General features: G+C 45.2%; 2 protein-coding genes across 2 annotated transcripts in view; both read right to left on the bottom strand.

Moving 5' to 3' along the window:
• The window catches only part of NT5DC3 (5'-nucleotidase domain containing 3), a 63,999-nt gene extending 54,035 nt beyond the window's left edge, over nt 1-9,964 (bottom strand). Inside the window, exon 1 of the mRNA XM_053583963.1 lies at nt 7,796-9,964. Coding sequence (XP_053439938.1) covers nt 7,796-8,000 — 205 coding nt within the window. The 5' untranslated portion in view covers nt 8,001-9,964. The remainder of the gene's footprint in view (nt 1-7,795) is intronic.
• A 700-nt stretch (nt 9,965-10,664) lies between these two features.
• The window catches only part of LOC128581317 (putative tetratricopeptide repeat protein 41), a 96,201-nt gene continuing 88,598 nt past the window's right edge, over nt 10,665-18,267 (bottom strand). Inside the window, exons 15-16 of the mRNA XM_053583966.1 lie at nt 11,429-11,558; nt 10,665-11,336 (exon numbers count right to left, since the gene is read on the bottom strand). Coding sequence (XP_053439941.1) covers nt 10,673-11,336; nt 11,429-11,558 — 794 coding nt within the window. The 3' untranslated portion in view covers nt 10,665-10,672. The remainder of the gene's footprint in view (nt 11,337-11,428; nt 11,559-18,267) is intronic.

The following is an 18,267-nucleotide window of genomic DNA, read 5'->3' as shown; positions in this document are numbered from 1 at the left end:
TCTGATGATTAAAGATGATGAGCATTTTTTCATATGTCTGAAGGCCGTGCGCCTGTCTTCTTCTTTACCTATTAATTCCAGAATCTGAAATCCTAGTCACACTAATTCTGCTGTCTGCTGATTCTGCTGATTTTCACTTGCGGTGGCTTATTTGTACATTTTTTAATTTGGGGTTGTAAGCTCAGATCTAACTGACCTCATCTCAGCTTGGGATCACCAGACCATAAAGCAAAATGAATTCAAACCTGAACTCACCCAAGGGCTACCCTTGTGATTACAAGGTCACAGGAGACTTCCACAAACTACCCCTGACACACACGGTGAAAGTATCTAGAGCAAAGGCCGGGAGAGACAAGTTTTCCTACTGTCTCCACGAAGGAAGCACTTTGTGGCCACCAGATTTATGGACAGTCTCCGACAATGTGCATGTGTGTCCAAAGCCAAGGCTGCCCTCACAGCTGGCACAGCCAATTAAAGGCCGACAAGTGCTGCCAGGACAGTAGTAGCACCTTTGGGGCTGGTGACCACTCTGGTTTCAGCTTCCTCTTCATTGTTAATTCTTGGGATTTCTCCAATTTCTCAAAGTGCAGTTATGAATTCCAAAGAAGGTCCTTTGTATTTTATTGCAGCATGTGAGATTCGGTACAGGAAGATTTTTTTCGACTGTCTAGTCTGCCAGATTGCTGAAAGCCAAAGACTAGAAGAACTGTTGAAGGATATTGGATATCTGTTTCTGCATGCTTTAATAGTTTAACAAAGGATTGGCTTCCAAACCCAGTCTGTTAAAATACAAATTCCTGGACCCTACCTCTGTACTCTGCAAATCATAATCTCCAGGATTGAGGGCTCAGAATTTCCATTTTTCAACAAGCCTCTGGGTGATTCTTAGGTACCAACAAGTTTGAGAACCGCTGAATTTTTTTTTTTTTATTTTACTTGCCTTCAAAGGCTGGCAACAAAATTATCCTTTAGTCCTCTTTTCACATTTTATCTTCTTTCACTTCCTCCTTTCTTTTCTTTTTCTTTTTTTTTTTTTTTTTGAGACAGAGTCTCATGATGTCGCCCTCTGTAGAGTGCTCGGCATCACAGCTCACAGCAACCTCAAACCCTTGGCTGGGCTCAAGCAACAATTCTCTTGTCTCAACCTCCTGAGTAGCTGGGACTGCAGGCAACCGCCAAAATGCCTGGCTATTTTTTAGAGACGGGGGTCTCGCTCTTGCTCAGGCTGGTCTGGAACCTGTGAGCTCAGGCAATCCACCCCCCTCAGCCTCCCAGAGTGCTGGGATTATAGGCATGAGCCACCACACCCGGCCTCACTTCCTCTTTTGATACCCAGAATTGACACCAAAATGAAAGAGGCAAATGAATTACACATTCCAACACGTAGATCACTCAACTACCTGCACAATAGTCACAGAAAACCTTGACACTCAGCAGCAAAATTCAGGCCCAAAATATATCCTTATTCCAGACAGGCTTCTTGATCCTGGGTACAAATTTAAATCTAGAAAACAGTCCCCATGCTGAGCTCTGCCTTTACAAGCATCCCATCCTGTCTCAATCCTTCCCCATTTCTTTTTTTTTTTTTTTTTTTTGGTTGCAGTTTTTGGCCAGGCCGGGTTTGAACCTGCCACCTCCAGTATATGGGGCCAGCACCCTACTCCTTGAGCCACAGGCGCCGCCCAATCCTTCTCCCTTTGTTAAAGGATAAATAATAGAGCAAATAAAACGAACACTGGTCCCCAGAAGAGCACGGGATGCTCCAGGAACTGAAATTATGTACAAAACAGCTTGTGTGGGTGCACATGTTATGGGGCAAATGCGTCTACAGAGAGAATATACAAGCGTTCTCCAGATTCTCAAAGGGTCCCTGACACTTTTATTCTGCATCCCTGTTGCATAAAAAAAGCACATCTGGTTATACAACTAAACATCTTTCAGCACCATTAACATGCATCATTGTTAGACATATCATTAGAACTTCCCAAGCATATCCTTTAGAATCTCAAGACAGAGTGACTACCTCAAAAAAAGAGGCTCCATAGTCAAATTTATTTGAGAAGCACTAAACCTACTTTCTCCCTGTTGGAGATTTATGCATTTCAAAGGCTCTAATTCACTAGCTCTGAAAAACCCAGTTACAAAGAGGCTTTCTTTCTTTTTATGGAGATAGGGTCTCTCTCTTGCTTAGGCTAGTCTCAAACTCCTGACCTCAAGCAGTCTTCCTGTGTCAGCCTCCCAGAGTGCTAAAATTATAGGCATAAGCCACCATGCCTGGCTGTTTCCTATATTTTTTTAATCAAATCTCTTACAACATTGTAGAACACAATCTAAAAAATACAATCTAATTTTAAAATGATTTCAATAGTATCTCTTTAGCCCACTTCAGTTTCTTGAGGAACTTACACTTACTAATATTTACTACATATGATTATTATCCTGTGTCTTAGGTTTATTTTATCCAGGTTAAACTTAAGCCACTGTGCTATCCCCAGTCCTCACTTAAACACAGCACATAATTTTTCATCAAATGCTCTCCACCTAGAACTTTGAATCAACTCTTCAACACCCTATGTAAGCATCTACCACTTCACAATAATCCCCGTACTTCTTTCCAAAACTTAATTTAGTTGATAGCCACACACTCTAAATGGGCCAGGCTCCAAGATTAATTCTAAAGAAAAAAAATCCACTAGACTATCCAAGTACAAGTCTGTAGAAGCCCTCTTGGAGGAGTACAAATGCCTCCCTTCTGCACCTAACAAGACAGGCCAGTTATATGAAGAGCATAAGTGGAAGACCAACAACTAAGTTCAAAGAAGACACACACAGCACAACAGCAAAGAACAGACCACAGACAAATATATGCAGCCCTTAAAATCAATAACACACGGGCCAGGCACGATGGCTCACGCCTATAAACCTAGCACCCTGAGAGGCCAAGCCAGGTGGATGAGGAGTTCAAAACTAACCTGAGCTAGAGCAAGACCGACCCCATCTCTACAAAAAAATAAAAAAACTAGTCGGGTGTAGTGGCAGGTGCCTGTAGTCCCAGCTACTTGGGAGGCTGAGGCAAGAGGATAGCTTGATCCCAGGAGTTTGAGGTTACTATGAGCTACAAGATGCCACGGCACTTTACCCAGGGCAACACAGTGATACACGTTCTCAAAAAAAAAAAAAAAATTAATGTCACACAACAAGCTCTTAGAGTTCATCGTGTTTAGGACAAACTTTTTTGACCTCAGTACTATTAACATTAGGGGCCGTATAATTCTTTGTTCGGAAAATTGTTCTGTGCACTGTTGTGTGGTCAGCTATGTCCCTGGCCCCTACCCACTAAAAGCCAACAGCATCTCTCTGCCCAGCACTGACATACAAAAAGATCTTCAGGTCACCAGTGCCAAACTGCTCCTCCCCCTCCCTTAGAGAACCACTGCCCTAGGGAAAAAATTACAGCTTCTAACATTTTTTGCTAGAGGTAGTAATAAGCCCATCTTTTCTTAAAAATACCAAGACTTTTTTTTTTGGCTACGTTTGAAACAGGATACATAAACATTATACTTCCAAAAGTCTCAAGCTTAAAAAAGGAAAACATTTCAACTGCGGGACATTCTACAAAGTATGTGACCACTACTCCTCAAAATTGTCAGGGTCCTCAAAAACAGAGAAGCCTAACTAAACATGTGCTATCCGGTGTGGCATCCTAGAATAGAAAAGGACATTAAGTAAAAACTAAGGAAATCTGGGTAAGCTGTGGATGGATAATGTGTCAATATTGATTCATAATTGTGACAAATATACCACAGTAACGTGATAGATTAATACATGTTAACAGGGGAAGGGTATCAGGTTTATAGAAACTACAAGATTTTTCAGTAAATCTAAAAATGATCTTAAAACAATTGTTTTTTATTTCATTTTTTAATGGAAATGGGAAAAGAAAGGATGAGAGAGAAGGGGTAAAACGAAGAATAAAAGCACCCCCCTTCCTTCGCCCAGGCTTCATTCTGGGAGCCCTTAAAAAGGGAAGATACCCAAACAGATGGGATTATGGAAACAGATCATATGACAAGGAAGAAAGGGAGAAAATAAAATTCTTTTGCCCTCTTCCACCTGGGGGAAAAGGGGAAGGAGGATCTATATTTTTACATGAATATCAATCACATTTCTTCCACCCCCTCCTGCCTACAATACACAGCTCAGGGGTCAGCCTTGGCAAAGTATCAGAGCCCCGAGGGCCCACTGTTTACCTTCTCCAAGGTGGACTGTCACTTATCTCTGTGCCAGACTCCCCATCCATGAACACCGGTGCACTGCTTGGCACAGACAGCTCCTCAATCCTGGTCAGACTCATCCATCTGCAAACCAGCAGCCTTCAAACTGCTGGGTGCTTCCTAGGTGCTGAAGGAACACAAGTTGGGCACACGCATTCATATGGACTTCAGCTGGAGGGGCTAGAAATGGTGCAGCCACAGAACAGGCAGGGAAGGAAAAGTCTGATTTAAGTCCCTGCATTTCAGGGGTGACAAGGACCACACGCATCTACGCTGCAGGCATGAGGAGGAAACAGGGTACACTGAATCCTGTACCTGGATGGAACATCTGAATACTTACTACACTTAAAAAGACTTAGACATTCCCTGGTACAGTGGCCTCATTTTACAGAAAAAGAAGCCAAAGCCAAAAGGGATTAAGTGACTTGTTGAAGGCCACATGGCCGGTTATGGCACTGCCCTAAGCAGGAAGAGACCCCAACCCTAAAACAAAATAACCTACCTCCACCTATAAGTATGTGTCTAAGACTGATAGTTATTTAATAACTATAATAGTAACGATAGCTACAATTTACGGAGCATCTTCTGGGTGCCAAGCCCATGCTGAAAATCCCCACGTTATTCCCATATTGTGACTGAGGAAACTCAGGCTGGAGCGTAAAGGAACACAGGCTATCCTACTCCAAAATCTTCCTTGGACTGTCCCACACCAAGGCCCAAACTGTGGTCCGATGCTGATCTTTGTCACCCAACGTTTCAGCCACTTCATGCACCAGGCACTGTTCTAAACACTATTCATAGAAGGACTTGTCTATTCCTCAAGAGAACCCTATGATGCTGGTACTACCAGCACGTCCATTTTACAGATGAAGAAACTCAAGCTTCATGACCGTCTCAGCTCTCACAGGCAACAAATGGCAAACCTTGACTCTAAAATTGGAATGGCAAAAATTTTGCTGGCAGTTTCTTATAAAACTAAGCATTCAATTACCTTTCTACCCAGCAGCAGTACTCTTAGGCAAATGAAAACCTATGTTCACACAAAAACCTGTACACAAATGTTTAGAGCAGCTTTGTTTGTAATAAGCAAAGACTGGGTGCAACCCAGGTGTCCTCTGACAAGTGAACTATGAGTAAAAGGTTCAATGTGGTTAAACTGTAGTAAAAGAAATGGTTAAACTGTGGTACATGCACACCACGGAATACTGTTCATCAAAAAGGAAAAGAAAGCATTATGGGTACAATATGTCAGTGAAAAAAAAAAAAGAGTCAATTCCCAAAAGGTTACATACTGTATGATTCTATCTCTATAACAGGTTTTGAAATGACAAAATTTCAGGTGGCGCCTGTAGCTTAAGCAGCTAAGGTGCCAGCCACATACACCAGAGCTGGCGGGTTCAAATCCAGCCCAGGCCTGCCGAACAATGACAACTACAACCAAAACATAGCCGGGCCTTGGGGCAGGCACCTGTAGTCCCAGCTACTCAGGAAGCTGAGGCAAGAGAATCACTTAAGCCCAGGAGTTTGAAGCTGAGGCAAGAGAATCACTTAAGCCCAGGAGTTTGAGGTTGCTATGAGCTGTGACGCCACAGCATTCTACCCAGGGTGATAGCTTGAGGCTCTGTCTCAAAAATAAAAAAAAAGAAATGACAACATTTCAGAAATGGGGAACAGATAACGCTCAGGGGAATGGGGAGCAGAGAGCTTCAGCAGAGAGGTGGGTGTGGTTATAAAGATAGTCTGAAGCCTCCTGTGATGGACAGTTCCCCACCTGGACTGTGGTGGTAGACACACTAACCTATATGTGATAAAACTGTGTAGAACTACCTGTGTGCACACACAAGAGTACAAATAAAACCAGGGGACTCTGATAGTACCAATATTCACTGGTTGTGATGCTACTGTTTTGCAAAATGTCAGCATTGGAAGAAACTGGGTAAAGGGTATGCCAGATCTCCCTGTATTAATTCTTACAACTGCATGTAAATGTACAACCATCTCAATAAAAGTTTCAATTAAAAAATCTACCTGCCAAGGCGGCAGCTGTGGCTCAGTGGGTAGGGTGCCGGCCCCATATACAGAGGTGGCGGGTTCAAACCCGGCCCCGGCCAAACTGCAAACCAAAAAATAGCCAGGCGTTGTGGTGGGCGCCTGTAGTCCCAGCTACTCGGGAGGCTGAGGCAAGAGAATCGCTTAAGCCCAGGAGTTGGAGGTTGCTGTGAGCTGTGTGAGGCCATGGCACTCTACTGAGGGCCATAAAGTTAAGACTCTTTCTCTACAAAAAAAAAAAAAAAAAAATCTACCTGCCCCAAATCTGGGCCAGATAATCTCATATTTATTTCATCTCAAGATCTGCAGTTCCCAAGGCCTCCAAAGCCAGCCTTCTTTCCACCACATCACATGACAGCTTCAAAAGCCAAAGATATTAAACTCCTGGCAAAGAGAAACTATGAAAATATGGTATTTCATAGAATTCTGCATTGCTGGCCATTTTAAGTTCCCTCTGAAAATTACTCCAATTTGGTTTTATTTCCTTATGCTGACTTCTAGCCAAAAGATGGAAAATGGAATCCTACAAAATGTTCTCTCTCCCCAGATATTCTCTCCCCATCTCTATGTGTCACCTCCAACAACGACGCCAAAAAGAAATCAGTATTAACATTTTGATTCTGAATTTTCCCCAAAGGCGTCAATGGACCACCAGTTCCCACCTGGTCAGCTGCTAAGGGAAACACCAAGGCAGGCAGGGGCTGAGACAGACTAGGTCAAAGCGTGACTTGAGTCTTGCCTTTCCCATCTATAGAACAGGGACGTGACACCTGCTTCTCTGGCTACTGATAGAGTTCAGGCGATCTGCCTGCCTGGCACTAGTATTTACTAGTTCCTCGTTCCGGCTCTCCGGTTTCCCTTGGTAACAAAGGAGCTAAGCTCATTTTAAGATCACCCGGCCGCAAAGTACTCATTCACTCCCACTGGATCCCCTCCCCACTGAGGACAGTAGATTACCCAGAACATTCCCAGCCTGAACCTCTCCGATTTCAAACACCGCACAGCACACCCCTCCCCACGCCACCCCAAGGAAAACAGATCAGCCTGCGGGTACAGGCACCTGCCCCACAGCCCCGCTCCAGGGTAACCGGGCACCGGCCTGTCTCTGGTCTTTCGTCGCTGTTGGTTAATAACAATACCTAACGGCGCGAGGGGGTGACCGCCTCCCGAGTGATGTGTGCGGAACCCCCGAGGCTGCCCAGAGCGCTTCCGATGCAGATTTCGAGCTAAAAATCTCAAGAATGTATAAAACAGCTTTCCCAATAGGAGGAAGGCAAGAGTTGCGAAGTTTCTGGAGTGGCGCGGCAGAGGCGATGCTGCCTGCGGTTAGGGTGGGGGGTACGGGCCACTGGAGCACCTCAGAGGTCAGCAGCGGCTCTGGCCCGGGTCCGAGCGTGCCCGCTCCCCGTCTGACCACGCGGGAGGGGACCCGCCGCTCCAGCCCGGCAGGGAGGTGGTCACCCGTCACTCACCTTCCGTGCTGCTTTTCGCCTCGCGGTAGCGCTCCCACAGGTAGTGCTTCATGTCCGGCTCGGTCCCAGGTGCTGTGCACAAGGGCCGAGCGGGGCCCGTGCACGGCCGCCCCCGAGCCGCGGACCTGCGGCCGCCCCGCAAGGCCAAAGCCGCCGCCCTCGTCCTGGCCCCGCGGGCCACCACCGCCACCGCCGCCGAGGTCATGCTTGCCACCACCACTGCGAGTGGCGCCGCGGGGCCAGCGCTCTGCTGGCTCTCAGCACTGCAGGCTGGCGGCTCCCTGCGTCGGAACACGTGGCGGCGCCGCCTGGCCCCGGGGCCGTGGTGGGGCGGGGCCGGGAGCGGGGGCGGGGCCGGGAGCGGGGGCAGGGGCGGGGCGGGGCCGGGGGCGGAGTCGGAGGCGACCCGGCCGGGTTGAGGCGGAATGCCCGGCCCAGGCAGCTAGTCTGGCGCCCAGCCTGCTGCGGTCTCTTTCTTCTCCTCCTGCACACCAGATCCTGGGCTGGGTGCTGGGCTTGGTGCTGTGTAGGCCGCAGGGTATGACGAGACGCGACCCCAGCCCCGCTGGTCGAATTCCGCCGCACCTTCCTCCTGCCTTCTGTGGTGGTCCCCAGCTCTGGCTGCACAGCCAGTACCCCTCCCAGCTGCTTCGGCCTGGCTCTGGAAGGTGACCTCTCCGCTCTACAGTCCGCCTTTCCCCTAGATCGTGGGGACCGGTCTGCGACGGCCCCCAATTCTCAACTTGGATCCATCCAGACCCGCCCGTGGAGGGATGGCTGGGCCGAGGCCCCCACACCGGCACCGATATTGGCTGGAGAACCCCACACCCTTAACTCCAGTAAGTTTGAAGGACACTCACGTTGCCCAGCCTAGAAGGCCAGTACCCCACCCTAATTTCCGCCTCCCAAGAGAGGTCCTCAGGGCAGGGTCACCCAGCTCCTGCCCCTGCCCACGCGCCCGGCTGGTGCACATGTCTTCTCAGCCCTGCTAGACTGCACCTGTTCTGCGCCAGGCGCTTCCTCTAAAGCCGAATGAACAGTAACCTCCCACCAGGAGGCACAGCTCCTAAAGGAGACACGGATGTGGCCCACCCAGAACCCTGCTGAGAACCCCTAGACTGCAAGGACTGCCCAGGCTGCCCTGTGGTTTGTGGTTACTGCTGAGCAGGGTGCTAGGTGGACTGGGGGACCCAGCACTCAAGGCTGGCACTCTGCGGAGTGGGGGGGACCGTGCTGCCACGTGCAAAATAGGCGGGGCACGACTTAAGACAACCCAGCCCTACTGTGTGCATCATCTCACGCCATCTTCTCAGTAATCCTGCAAACTCCATGCCATTGTTTCTCCCATTTTACAAAGACAGAACTCCCCGGGTATCTCCCAGGGCTTGGTTCCAGAGCACCCCTTCCCACATACTGTACCAAAACCGTGGATGCTCAAGTCCCTCATATAAAATAACATAGTATTTGCATAGAACCTGCTCACATCCTCCTGTATACTTTAAACTAACTCCAGGTTACTTATAATCCCTAATCAAGTAAATGTTATGTAAATGAGTGTTACACTGTATTTTCTTTTTTCTTTTTGAGACAGAGTTTCACCATGTTGCCCTCAGTAGCGTGCAGTGGCACCACAGCTCACAGCAACCTCAAACTCTTGGGCCCAAGCGATTCTCTTGCCTCAGCCTCCCAAGTAGCTGGAACCACAGGTGCCCACCACAAGGCCTGGCTATTTTTTGTTGTTGTTGCAGTTGTCATCATAGTCTAGCTGGCCAGGGCCGGATTAGAAACTGCCAGCCTGGGTGTATGTGGCCGATGCCCTACCCACTGAGCTACGGGTCCCGCCTATATTTTCTATTTGAATTATTTTTTTACTCTTACATTGATTTCTTTCTAGTATTTTCAGTACTCGGTTGGTTGAATCCAAGAGTATGGAAGCTGTGGGTACAGGGGGTGGACTGCAATAAAACTGAGGCTGAAAGGGGTGAAATAACGGTCCTAAAGACACACAGCTGAGAACTGTCTTCCATTTGGCTTCCTAACATAGTAAGTAGAATTTAGTTGTGTGATAGGGAAGAAGGTAGCCAAAAAGTAACCCTTAACAGTTAATGCTTAATGTTTTACAAATCACTGATAAAGTGAGACGATAAATGGTTAAAACAGCCCAATCCATGGGCTCTGGTCCCTTAAACTTACTTTATGGTTTTAATTCGTTCCAATTTATGGCTTATTTATATTTAATCAAAAAGGTTGGTGGTAATAGCCACAAATTTTGCTTACATGTTTGTTTGTTTTGAGACAGAGTCTCACTCTGTCCCCCTGGGTAGAGTGCCATGGTGTCATAGCTCAAAACAACCTCTAACTCTTGGACTCAAGCGAAACCTTGCCTCAGCCTCCCCAGTAACTGCGACTACAGGCAGTCACCATGATTCCTGGCTAGCTTTTCTATTTTTAGTAGAGATAGGGATCTCACTCCTGCTCAAGCTGGTCCTGAACTCCTGAGCTCAAGCAATCCACCTGCCTCAGCCTCCCAGAGTGCCAGGATTATAGGCGGGAGCTACCCAGCCCGGCCCACTTACATGTTAAATTAATTCAAAATTCAAAATAGATAAACTGTAGCAATGTAAAATAACATAATTAGAACTTTAATAACATTACTTCTATATGTTTTTAGATATGAAGGACTGTGAATGTGAATTGCGAATCGCTTAAAAAGTGTTCTATTTAGCTAAAATCAGTTACAGTATCTTACAGGGCTCAAAAATCAAATCCCCAGATCTTGATTATCACACCTAAGTATTTTAGGAAAAAAAGCCCAAAGAGTTCTAATTGAAGACAAATGGAAAAACTTAACAGACACCAAAGAGCCCAGTATAATTTTTATTCCTTATCAATATAATTTGCGGTCTTCAACAATTTTGTTTCCATCTGACATCTTCCCTGTAAAAAACACTTCTGACTTGAACTATAATCTGGGCCATGAAAAAGCCACTTTTCTGATATGAGCTCAGATATGGATTCCCAAGGATTATTTGCAGTAAGAGGCGACACCAGGGGATGGCAGTAAATAGTGGTGATTCGGCCTTCTCCACTCTCGCTTTTAGCTGACAAAATCCTCTGCTTTGACAACTTCACTAAACTATTCATCTTATGCAAAGATGAAATCTTAGGGGAATAGTCTTTCTTTTTCTTTGATGCTCCCTTTCCTGGGCTATTCCTGATTTCAGCATTATTTGGTGTCTTCTGTTGGGGCTTTTCCTCAGCAGAAATGGAAAGAATGGGTTTCAAGATCTTTTTCTGTTTTACACATTTTGACTTCTCTGAACTTGTGTGAGGTTGCAAGTCCACACTTTTAGCTCTCTGGAACTTATCTGCACCCAGGCACAATGCAGAGCTCACTGTGTTAGAATTCTGAGCACTGTGATAGTTTAATTTAAGCAAATAGTCCCATAAGGATAACCCATTCCTAAAACCCTCACATGGTTGGCTAATGCCTTGAGGCCCACATCTTCTTCCACGAATCCACTTGATTTCCCTCAGAATCCTGTAAAAGATCAAATCACAAGATCATATATGCATATAAAATATGAAGAACGAGAAGCATACTTCTTTGGGAGACATGAAACAGAAACTCACTGCAGGATTCCATGGATGGATGAATGAGAAGGTCCCAGGTAGGTTGCCCTTAAGTCAAGTGATTTGTACAAATAGCCTACCGCCTCAATCATGCTGTGATGACAAGAGTCATTTATCAATAATTGGCCTGCTGGATATGTGAAAATAAGAATGTTAGAATCTTAAAAATTACTCCTGACTTCACACATTTAAAAAAGAAGGATTAAAAGGGGGGACATTGGAACATTACCTGTTGTAATATTTTGCCAAGAAACTTGAGTTTAATCATAAACAATTAGATACACATTGAAGGATGCTAGGGCAAAAAAGACAGGTAAAAACTTACCTTGACTCTCCAAAAATGTCAATTCATGAAAGACAAAACAAGGCTACTTAAATGTTTTAGACTAAAAGGAATGCAATGCAGGCTCGGCACAGTGGTTAGGGCGCCAGCCACATACACCGAGGGTGGCAGTTTGAACCTGGCCCAAGCCAGCTAAACAACAATGACAACTGCAACAAAAAATAGCCAGGCATTGTGGTGGGTAGTCCCAGCTACTTGGGAGGCTGTAGGCAAGAGAATCACTTAAGCCCAAGAGTTGGGAGTTGCTGTGAGCTGCGATGCCACAGCACTCTACCAAGGGTGACATAGTGAGACTCTGTCTCCAAAAAAAAAAAAAAAGAAAGAAAGAAAAGAAATGCAATACAATATCTGCAGTAGGATTTCTGGACTAAAAAAGGAAACCACTACAGAGGACAGTGCTCAGATACTTGAGGAAATTTGAATATGGGCTCCACATTAGATAACGGTCTATTGTAAAAGTTAGATTTCCTGGGTTTGATTGTTGTGTTGTGATTATGTAGGGGAAGCTCCTTGTCCTCAGAAGACACATGCAGTGCAGTGTTCAGAAATAAGTGTCATGTTCGTAAATAACTTTCCAATAGTTCAGAAAAATATGTACGTACACGTCTGTGCATGTGTATGAAAGAGAAAGAGAATCCAAATGTGGAAAAATGTCAATAATTGCTGAATACCAGTGATATTTATATCGTTGTTCATCATACTATTCTTGAAATTTTGCTATACATTTTTAATTTTTCAAAATAAGAAATTGAGAGGCTTGGCACCTGTGGCTCAAACAGCTAAGGCGCCAGCCACATACACCTGAGCTGGTGGGTTTGAATCCAGCCCGGGCCTGCCAAACAACAATGATGGCTGCAACCAAAAAAGTAGCCGGGCGCCTGTAGTCCCAGCTACTTGGGAGGCAGAGGCAGGAGAATTGCTTGAGCCCAGGAGTTAGAGGTTGCTGTGAGCTGTGATGCCACAGCACTCTACCCAGGGCAACAGCTTGAGGCTCTGTCTCAAAAAAAAAAAAAAAAAAGAAAAGAAAAGAAAGAACTAAACAGCCAGGCATTGTGGCAAGTGCCTATAGTCCCAGCTACTCGGAAGGCTGAGGCAAGAGAATTGCCTAAGCCCAAGAGTTGAAGGTTGCTGTGAGCTGTGATGTCAAAGCACTCTACCAAGGGCAACAAACTGAGACTCTGTCTCTAAAAAAAAAAAAAAGAAGAAGAAGAAATTGAGGAAAAAATGTTGCCAGGTACCAGTATCAATAATTTAATTCTCCAAAATTTGTTAAATGTAGACACAATACATTTGCTAGCAGATGGTACTCATTTATTCATTTTACCCATTTACAAAACTTCTTTTAAGGAACTGAATTTATACCATTGATTTTAAACCTACTGTAAGACTGGTATGTGTAGGGCATTGATCTGAATGGTGATAAGAGACTACTTGAGTATGTTAAGTTCTAAAATCACAAACAGACGACCCAGTTGGTGACGTTGCAGTAATAGTAACAGCAAATACATGTGAGTAATTACTGTCTGCCAAAAGTGTGGAATCCTACAAGGCATAAACTATCATCACTTGTCCTTTTATTCATTTATTATTTGTAATAGAACCACACTTCCACCTGGTTCAAAAATGAAACTATATCAAAATGTAAGTGAAACGCGTCTTTCTCGCCTCTGTCCCCATCTGTGCAGTCTTCTGAAACGGAACCACTGACGTGAGTTTCCAGTGTGTCCTTCTGGAGAATTTTTAGTGCATGTTCATCTTACTTGTCTTTTAAAGCTAGGAAAACTAAAAGAGGTTAAGTAACTAGTTCTAGTTCACAGGAGAACCATCCTGGATTGGCCCCATCCTCAAGTCCATGCCCTTGACTGCTAACTCAGGCTGCCTCTTCCCCATTTTGGTTGCCCTTCTGAGGAGCATCAGCCGTGGCTTCTGCTTGCAGAAACGTTCTTTCTGCAGCCTTGCTTCACGGGTCACAGCCTGTGTCTCATATTGCCTGCAGCTTTTTTCTGGAACTCTGATAGAGAGTTTCAGTTGCTGTCTCTGCTTAGCAATCTGCAGCTATGTTTCTTCTTTCTGAATTCTTTTCCTGATGCCCTGTGGTCATCCTAGTTGCCCCCATCTAGCACTTTCTCTCACTTCAAACCTTTGCTCTAGACTAGGAGGGAACCTAACGTTTAATTTTTGCATTATGTTCATTGTTCTGTATACAATATCTCATTAAATCTTCAGAATAACCCCATAGACAGACTTTATTAGACCTTCTTCATGGTAAAATATATATATGTATGAGACTCAGAGACATGTTGTCCACAAGCCCAGAAAATTGCAGAACTGCAATTCCAACCCAGCTCCCTCAGATCCAAGACCATAACTTCTAGAAGTGAGAAAAGAAAACACTATTTTCCTTGCTACATTGATTCTATGGGAGATTTTCCATAAAAATACAACTAAGAAAGAACCCCCCGTTACATTTCCCATTTTGTACTTCTGGATGGAGCCACACAGTCCCTATTTCTAATGGTATATAAATTCGGGAGAGGGATAATGGAAGCGGCTCCCACCAACACTCTTGAAAATCTGTTCTCAGATTTTAAGTAGTAAGTTTTCCTAGTCTTATCCCCTTTATTTTCAGTCCTTAATATTAACAAGAAGGTGTGGGCGGCGCCTGTGGCTCAGTGAGTAGGGCGCTGGCCCCATATGCTGAGGGTGACGGGTTCAAACCCAGCCCTGGCCAAACTGCAACAAAAAAATGGTCGGGCGTTGTGGTGGGTGCCTGTAGTCCCAGCTACTTGGGAGGCTGAGTCAAGAGAATTGCCTGGGCCCAGGGATTTGGAGGTTGCTGTGAACTGTGTGATACCACGGCACTCTACCCAGGGCAATAAGGTGAGACTCTGTCTCTACAAAAAAAAAAAAAAAACAAGAAGGTGGTATATTTATTATTTCCTCTAGAAAAAGAAAGGAAGATCTTTTATCCAAAGTCAGTCCTCTGTCCTTTAATCTTCTAAAGCATAACTTTTCCTAATCTTTATTCTACTAAAACTGAAATTAAGTCCCATTCCTCTTGCTTCCTATATAATAATATTTGCTGTCACTTAATAGGTGGGATTTTGCAGTGTCGGTCCCATGTGAGAGATGCTTACATTCTCCTGGGTCCACCACAGACCCTCAGCAGTTGTCACCAGGTAATACTGAAATCTCTGGTGTTGGCAGGGGTCCTCAGGAAGTTTCCCTAAACAGGTCAGAGACTTAGTGGATGCTGCCCAACTGTGAACTTCCCTTCTGTGCTGGGAGTGAATGAGATTAAGAAGCAAGGACAGGGTGGCGCCTGTGGCTCAAAGGAGTAGGGCGCCAGCCCCATATACCAGATGTGGCAGGTTCGACCCCCACCCCAGCCAAAAACTGCAAACAAACAAACAAACAAACAAAGAAGCAAGGACAATCACACCCCATATTCTGTGCCCAGAAGACAGCCTGCAAATTTGTAATGAAGGAGGATTCAGCAGTCTCTAATGCTATAACCCTTTAAATACACTTCCTCATGTTGCGGTGACCCCCAACCACAAAATTATTTTCGTTGCTACTTCATAACGGTAATTTTGCTACTGTTATGAATCATAATGTAAATATCTGATATTAGGCGGCCCCTATGAAAGGGTCGTTTGACCCCCAAAGGGGTCGCAACCCACAGGTTGAGAACTGCTGCTCTAAAGGTTCTTTGTTGAAAGTTACTTTGCGTTCGATAGTCAGGCCATGTCTAAAGTTTCTTTGTCAGAGTCTTAGTTGAGTTTGAGAAATTAAGTTTGTTTGCTCATGCTTTCAATAAACTTGTGTGTCTACAGACAGATTAGGGAGAAATCTGTCTACCGTTGATCCCAAATAAAGTAAGAGGTTGGATAGAGGTGGATGTCTCCATGGGCCGTCAATTTCTGCTCTAAGAAAACAATAAAAGGGTGCCCATAGCTCAGTGGTTATGGTGCCAGCCACATGCTCCAGGGCTGGTGGGTTTGAGCCTGGTCCAGACCTGCTAAACAAAACAAACAAACAAACAAACAAAAAATAGCCATAGTCCCAGCTACTAGGGAGTCTGAGGCAAATGAATCTCTTGAGCCCAACAGTTTGAGGTTGCTGGGAGCTATGATGCCACGGCACTCTACCGAGGGTGACAATAAAAGAAAAGAATACAATTAAAGAGTTTAGGAGCCAGGTGTAGTGGCTTATGCCTGCAGTCCTAGAACTTTGAGAGGCTAAGGCAGGTGGATTGCTTGAACTCAGGAGTTCAAGACCAGCCTGAGCAAGAGTGACACTCCATCTGTTCTAAAAATAGAAAAAATTAGCCAGACATAGTGGCGCATGCCTGTAGTCTCAGCTCCTCGGGAGGCCAAGGCAAGAGGATCACTTGAACCCAGGAGTTTGAGGTTGAGGTGAGCTATGACACCACGGCAATCTACCTAGGGCGACAGAGAGAAAATCTGTCTCAAAAAAAAAAAAAAAATAGTTTGGAGAGTCCTCCCCTCCACCCACCTCCCCTGAGACCACGGCCTAGTGTGGCTCAGGGGGGCCTGGCTGCAGTTAGCGTGTAGCGCCCTCTGTTGTCCTCCTCCCTCACTACCTCACAAACTCACCAACTAAAGGGCTGTGCCTGTGGAGACCCCCACCTTTGAGTAGAGGAAACAGGCTCATTGTTCTTTCTTCAACAGGCTTTGATCCCTACCACCAAAATCAAAGGTTTCCTATGAGCTTTGTGTCACTAAACACGATGGTCTGCTCTCAGTCTGGTAGTCAATTCTCTACACTTTCCTTTTTCGGCTCCCATGATTTACTGATTCTCAGCCTACCTTTGGTGCCATTCTTCACCTTTTGCCACAACCCTTTCTTGGAGCTGCCCCTTAAATACTGGCATTCTCCCAAGTTCTTTCTCTTGCCACCACTTTGGTTATATTTGTCTTCATTTCTACTTCGTCTCTATCCAGCAATTCTACTGGGTTGAGCCAACACGAACTGAGGATTCCCAGGTACTTTCTCTGGCTCAGCATTCTACCTCCTAACCCCCAGACTTATATATTCTACTGACCACTGAATGTCTTTACTTTGATAAGATATTAAGACTCAACCTGCCCAAAATTAGTTCATCATGGCTCCCAACCCTTCTTCCCCAAACTGTGCACTCTATCTTGCAATGGCTTCAGCGTCACCCACCCAGCTGCCCTGGCCTAAGGCACAGCCATAAATCAGGAGATTCCTTTGACAGTTTCCATTGCCTCACCTCCCACATCCAATCAAGTCTTGTTGGGTTTATCTACTAAGTCTCAAATTCAACTCCTCCTCTCCATTTCCACTATCCCTGTCTTAGTTACATAGTCCATCCCCCATTGGGCCACAAGAGTATTGCATTTAAAACACAAATCTTCTCACGCCTCTTAAAGCCAGAAATCCCACAGATGCTCCCCTGCCACACCCTCGAGCATAGTAGACAAGTTTTTGTTGCCCAAACTTTACAGGTTATTCCAACATCATTCCCCAACCCTCCCCATTCCAGAGCATCACCCATCTTTGCGCCTTTGTTCTTGCTGATCCTTCTTTCTTAAATGTTTCTCCTGAATTTTTTCACCAAGCATCTATCTTTCAGGACTACTCATGGCCCGAGTCACTTTCTCTAGAAAGTCTTGCTTGTTGCCTGTCATGTGCTTCCCGGTGTCTGTCACAGTACGTGACACAGTGGCTTGCCGTTATTCTTGTAAGCTTGTCTCCTCAAGACCACAAACGCCCAGAGCCCACAGACAGGGAAGGCCTTGGAAGTTGGGTCAGAGGACTGGATTCCAAGATTTAAATCTATTACAAATTAGCTGTGATGTTTTGGAAGGTCTCTTGGTCTTTGTGAACCTCAGAGATTATACTATCTAATTCATAGGATGCTCTGATCAAATGTACTAGGGTAAGTCATGTGACATGTCCACTATTTCCTCAGCTTTAAAATAAGCTCAGTGATCTCTAGAGTCCCTTCCAGGTTTAAAAGTTTTCTAAACTTACCAGGCCTATCCATCAGTTTCCTGTAATCAATAGCATACAAAATATACAGACAAAACATATGCCCAGGGCACACTAGATGCCTGCAGCTGGGAGGCTCATTTCTGCCCTGCTGGCGTACTTCCGTCCCCAATATTTCAGTTCCATCGTGGCCCAGAGTCAATGGGGCTTGTCAGTCTAATTAGGAAAGTAAGTATAATCCAGACTAGTAGCATTAGAGTGTGAATTGAAAGGGAGTTGTTTTCTAAGAAAACCAGACTGAATAGTTTGAAAAAACTCAATACCATGAGCCGCCAAAAAAAAAAAAATTCAAATTATGAGTAGACAATTGCAAAAGATGAAAGCGGTGGGAAAGGTAGCAATTTAGAAGGATCCTGAATGCAGACTGTATCCTAATTGTTCTAGAAACTAAAACTAGAAATGGTGGGTGATGAATTTTGAAAAAGATGACATCCAATTCCAATCAGAGGACCCA

Source organism: Nycticebus coucang, chromosome 3, assembly GCF_027406575.1.
Source record: "Nycticebus coucang isolate mNycCou1 chromosome 3, mNycCou1.pri, whole genome shotgun sequence".
NCBI classification, from domain to species: Eukaryota; Metazoa; Chordata; class Mammalia; order Primates; family Lorisidae; genus Nycticebus; species Nycticebus coucang.
The sequence above is the reverse complement of the archived record's forward strand: the minus strand, read 5'-3'. Positions and strand labels throughout refer to the sequence as shown.